At 33.3% G+C, this 5,593-nt stretch overlaps 1 protein-coding gene across 1 annotated transcript; it reads right to left on the bottom strand.

Annotated features, from left to right (window-relative positions):
- Window positions 1-1,188: 1,188 nt before the first annotated feature.
- On the bottom strand, window positions 1,189-4,398 carry LOC104239439 (chlorophyll a-b binding protein 6A, chloroplastic-like). Its single transcript, XM_009794065.2, has 4 exons — window positions 4,105-4,398; window positions 3,828-3,930; window positions 1,744-2,032; window positions 1,189-1,549 (listed from the first exon to the last, which is right to left on the bottom strand). Exons 1-4 carry the CDS (start codon window positions 4,296-4,298, stop codon window positions 1,398-1,400), a joined length of 738 nt encoding a protein of 245 aa, XP_009792367.1. The 5' UTR covers window positions 4,299-4,398; the 3' UTR covers window positions 1,189-1,397.
- Window positions 4,399-5,593: the final 1,195 nt, after the last annotated feature.

Raw genomic sequence — 5,593 nt, 5'->3', positions numbered from 1 at the left:
TACTGTTTGATATATGAATGTTGTTTACGTGAGATGACGAGTGCGTACACGGGCTAGTTGTTGAAAAATCCCATTTTCATTAAGCAAATATCTGTTTTTTTTCTTTAATTGAGCAATACTAGTATATGCAACTATCCTGTTTAGCTTAGGAAAGCATGCCTACGTGCCTTAACTGTCTTAACTGCCTTAACTGCCTAGCTGAACTCTGTGTAGCATGATAGTGCAAAATTATCTGTCTTCTTTGATATGAACTTAATTTAAACTGTAGAATTCCTTGTTGAAACTGTTGTTTATTTTGATTGAGTTGTAAATTTACTTTATGACTACGGAATGGTATTCCGGGAGACCCCTCTGCACGTTTATGTTTGGGACTATGGGACGGTATCCCGGGAGATCCCCCAGTACTGGATATTTACTTTGGGACTACGGAATGGTATTCCGGGAGATCCCCCTGCACATTTATGTTTGGGACTACGGGACGGTATCCCGGGAGATCCCCTGTACATTTACGTTTGGGACTACGGGACGGTATCCCGGGAGATTCTCTGTTGCTATCTCTGTGTACTGAGTTGTTATTTTTTGTGATTTCATTCTCGTTGACTGTTAGTATTTATCTTTACTGCGATATTTCATACTGTATTATCTTATTATACATATATACCAGTAGGGTCTTGACCTGATCTCGTCGCTACTTGACCGAGGTTAGGCTTGGCACTTACTATGTAACGTTATGGTATACTCTTGCCCTTTTCTGCATATGTTTTTCATGTGCAGATCCAGGTACCTCTTCCCAGCCATATTTCTAGTGAGGCGAGGCGATTTTAAAGACTTCGAGGTATATCTGTCGCGTCTGAAGACCTAGAAGTCCCTCTCTACTCTTCCTTAAGTTAAATACTTTCTTGTATTTTCTTCGTTGATAGTTTCTGGAGTTTAGAAGCACCTTTTACTTCTATAGCTTGTGACTCATGATATTCCGTGTTTTGGGAGCATTATGTTCAGTTTGAGAGTGATTATTGTATACGTCGAGCGGCATCTAAACTTCTTATTTAAATTTACCTGTTAAATTGTTCATTATCATGTTTTCATTTCGTTTCTACAAAATGTTAGACTTACCTAGTCGTAGAGATTAGGTGTCGTCACGACGGTTTATGAAGGGAGAACTTGGGTCATGACAAAAGCGACCTGAACTTGAGTTTAACCAATGCAACAATCTTAAAAATCATTTGCTCCTGACTAGAGTTTGTGTCATAACATACACTTGTTAGGTAGTAACATGGAAGGAGAGATAGTAACTTTCTAGGTAAAAGGTCCGAGCATACGTAAACGTTCATTTCATTACAAATTTGTTACATGGGGAGTTTTACAACGGGGGTCTATTTTGGAATGGTAGATTGATTTCATGGCAAAATGCCTCTGGGGATAATGACATCTCCAATGTTGTTGTGCCATGGATCAGCCAAGTGAGTTGCTAAGTTCTCCAATGGTCCTGTTCCAGGGTATGCTGATTGTTGTACACAGAACCCGACGAAAGCCAACAGGGCAAGGCGACCTACTCAACACCAACACCAAATAAAAGAACGTTAATTATCATTTCTTCAATCTCATCGGCCATTTATTTATTCAATCATAAAGTCCTTTGAAACTTATCATTTGTTTTTTTCAACCAAAAATTTTAATTCAATAATTGATTTACGCTCATTAAAATATTATTTTTAAAGAACTTAAGAAGGGTAATGTTCTCACCATTTTTTATTTCCTTGACTTTGAGTTCTTCAAACTTTTTTGGGTCCTTAGAGTAACCCAATGGGTCAAAAGCACCACCAGGGTATTTCTTCTTCTCAGGATCCTTCTCCATACTTCTTTGGTGCTCTACAAAAGCAATGGCTAAGAATTCAATGGCCAAAATAGTGGGAAGAGTACCCCATGGGACGGGTTGACCCAAATATGTAGCTTGCCCTCCGGGAATGGCAGCCCATTCTTGGGCCTTTACCCAGTTGCCCAGGCCCAATGCTTCTGGTACTAGGATTCCAGGCTGCAAAGACGATAACATGTATGTTAGTAATTCACTTGTTAATTAAAAGGATCGGAAAACATTACCGGATTCTTCCCAAACATTTCAAATGTTGAACTTGGAATATTTCTAGTTAGTGATCATATTATTTTACTATAACTCAATCACAATAAAAAAGATTTGCTCTACAAAAAAATGAGTAAATCAAATTAATGTCTTGTAAACTCCCTAGCCATTGCTTTGAAAACCCTGAGTCATTAATGACCCTAGGGAGTTGACTAGATTAATGTCGACTCATCATCAAAGATTAATTTAATAATTCTTTGAAAATCAAATTAATTATCTATTACTCCCTCCATTCAGTTTATGTGAACCTATTTTCAGGGACGGATCTACCCTTATGGGTGGGGTGGGGTGGCACCCGCTCGGTTGGTAAAATTATTATATATTTATGTATAAAAAAAATTAAATTAGGTTAAATATATGATCCTGCCACCCTCATCCGCAAACTAGACAAAGGTGTCATGACTGGTAGACCTTTTTGAAAGCTTTTCTTGTGCGTAAAATTCAAGTTCGAATTTATCTTGAACCTTGTCTAACTTTCCTTTTTCGTTGTGCTTTTTATTTCTTTTATCCCAGTCATTTTCCTTTTTGGCTACCTCCCAATTTTCTATTTGTCGTTTATTATTTTTATTGTTTTCCCCTCTATTCTATTACTTTATCTGTGATATTTAGCAAGAACACTCAAAAAGGTGCCTCCAAAATTTAAAGTTATATCATATAAACATTTCTCTTATTCTCAAATATTTTAGTTTTTTTATTTCAAAATAAAAAAAACTTGGGTTTTGATATTTAGATTGAGATCAAAATTAATTTATAATTTATTTTTTTATTATAACATGAAAATTTGTGTTATTCTATGATGTTAAATATAATTTAAATCTCTTTAGTAATAAATTATGATGAATATTTTGCAAGCATTATATTTATGATTTTAAGTTTTGTGATCTTGTAGTTTATCTAATTCGCATTTACTTATGGGGTATAATTTATCTATTGAAGATTTTTTTTTCCTTATTCTGATCAGTGGAGTTCCCTTATTAAAGATTTTATTTTACTTGTGCAAATTTATTTTTAGCGTACAAAAAAATATAGTTCCCTAGTGAAAATACTGATTTTACTTGTATTATTAATAATAAAAGTGTGATTCCTTCTTTAAAATGTTAATTATATTTGCTTCTTAATGTCTGAAATGTAATTTTCATATGAAAATAATAAGATATATACCCAATGAAATTCCATAAGTAGGGTCTGAAAAATTGATATAATTTTTATATTTGCAAATAAAGTGCTTATTAAATTGCCCAAATAAACTAAAAAAATGAACCGGACAAACATTCTGAACAAACTATATATTAGTAGTTATTATAAGGTGTACATTAAAAAAAATTTTGGCACCCGCTACCTTTAAATCCTAGATCCGCCTCTGCCTATTTCCTTTTTGGTCCATTCCAAAAAGAATGATTCCCTTTTTAAATTTGGAAACAATTTAGCTGAAACTTTCAATACTAACCTTAATGAGAAGCTTTTATAATCACACAAATATTCTGGACTCTTTTTGACTTGTTTAGAATCACAAATTCTAAAAACTTTTACTTTATTCTAACTGTAACTTTCCTTTCCCATTTCCCTTCTTTAATAACAAGAGTCTCTATGTCTTGGCTAAGATTATCTGTACTAATTATATTCTTAAAAGTCTCATGTTTTGAAACAAAATTTGTACTTAAATAAAAAAGTAAATAGGAGCTTAGCTTACCACAGCAAGCATAGCCCATCTACAGTGAATGAGTTCAGACTCCTTGTATCTCTCCAAGTTCGCTGGTACTTCTCCTAGACCAAGTGGATCGAATCCAAAATCTCTGTATTCACAAAAAAAAAAGTCACCATCCATTTTACAATTAAAAAACATATTTGACCGTTCAGCCAAAAATAGTTACAGCCCCTAGCCGAATATACAAAAAAATATACACTAATTATGTATAAAATACATTTTCCACGACAACTAAAATGGACGGTAGGGAGTAAATTGTCACCCGGGGGCAGAACCGTCAAGGTAAGGAGGGCGGGGCTGGCCCGGCATCCACTCGGCAGACATGCTGAACCGGGAGTTGCCATTAGCTGCTCCTACACACACCGGCACTGCGACGGCAAATTTAGACTTGGAAGAAGAGAGGACAGAGGGAGAAACTGCTGCAATTCCGCAGCTCATCAATGCATTGGAAGCCATTGAATTAAGCTACTATTAGACTTGAAAGAATGTTAAAAGAAGAAAAGAAAAATGAGAATATGGAGGAATAGAGGAGCAGGGTGATGGCTAGTATAAGGGAAGAAGTGGAGATATAGGGGAATCTGAATATTAAATGTTATTGGTTAAGGAGTCTAGCTTCTGTTATGCGATTGGGCCATGTGGAAGATGGAAATGGGATATATTGAGATACTTGATGTTGCTTCCGTGGTGGAGGTTCACACATTTGGCTTAAGAGTATTGTCTCCATGGATAATCTACTGAATTATATCTGTGTATAGAGTTTTAACTTTTATGTGATGACAGTTAAAAAATATTTGCATAATTAAGAGCCTCTTTGGATTGGCTTAAAAACTGGTCAAACCAGCTTTTAAGCTATTTTTAGATGTTGGGAGTGTTTGGCAAAAAAGAAAACAGCTTAAAAAAAGTTAAAACTGACTTAAAAAAAGCCAAAAGCCACAAGTTGGCTGATCCCAACTTTTTTTTCCAGCTTAAAAGCCAACTATCTTTGACCAAGTATTTTACCCTCTTATTGCTAATAATATTTATTATTCCAAAAAATGTCAAACTTTTGAAATAATTATAATATCCAACTCAAACTTTTAAAATTTGTGTGAACTTACTTTGAAGTTTAGCTTTGCTTTGAAAGGTGAATACGACATTTACCTAATGAAATTTTCTTACTAAATAATTAAAACATGAGATAGGAAATAGGACTCCTAAACCTAAAATGAAGGAAAAATAGTCCTAAATATTAGTATAAAAATGATTAAATATTTATTTATATAATAATCATCTGTAAATCTTTATAAAAAATTATAAATTAATAAAACTGATATACATGCGAAGTCATAACAGACGAAGCTTGCTAAACATAGTTAACTTTAATATCTCTTACATAGATTGTAGTATTGTACTTGTGTTTGATTTTTTTTTCTAAGAATTTAAACTCGTGTGCGACCAACAACTCTAGTTGCATTGTAATTTCTAATTAACTATACGTACAATTTTCAAATAATTTTAAAAATTACAAGTTTATTTTATTTTGATTTCCTAAATATTAGGAATTTTTACATAGTTCAAATAAGGAATAGAATAATAAAATGTGATAGTCATTTCATATGTTTTCCCAGTAAGCTTGGAATTTCATAAATAAATAAAAAAATTACATGGTTGAAAGAAGTGAAAGATAAGAGTTGAACAATTATATTTATAAAAATTATCTTAGGTGATCAGTTCAAATATTAATTGTATTTATATTAATAAGTTTGAAATAA

This window comes from Nicotiana sylvestris, chromosome 5, assembly GCF_000393655.2.
Source record: "Nicotiana sylvestris chromosome 5, ASM39365v2, whole genome shotgun sequence".
Lineage (NCBI taxonomy): Eukaryota > Viridiplantae > Streptophyta > Magnoliopsida > Solanales > Solanaceae > Nicotiana > Nicotiana sylvestris.
Note: the sequence above shows the minus strand (reverse complement) of the source record. Positions and strands in the feature narration are given on the sequence as shown.

Excerpts from the sequence above, each read along its gene's own strand:
- LOC104239439 (XM_009794065.2), bottom strand. The coding sequence starts at position 4,298 with ATGGCTTCCAATGCATTGATGAGCTGCGGAATTGCAGCAGTTTCTCCC. Across the intron at positions 3,931-4,104 it reads CTTGACGGTTCTGCCCCCGG|AGATTTTGGATTCGATCCAC; the intron begins GTGACAATTTAC and ends TTGTGAATACAG. Across the intron at positions 1,550-1,743 it reads AGTCAAGGAAATAAAAAATG|GTCGCCTTGCCCTGTTGGCT; the intron begins GTGAGAACATTA and ends GGTGTTGAGTAG.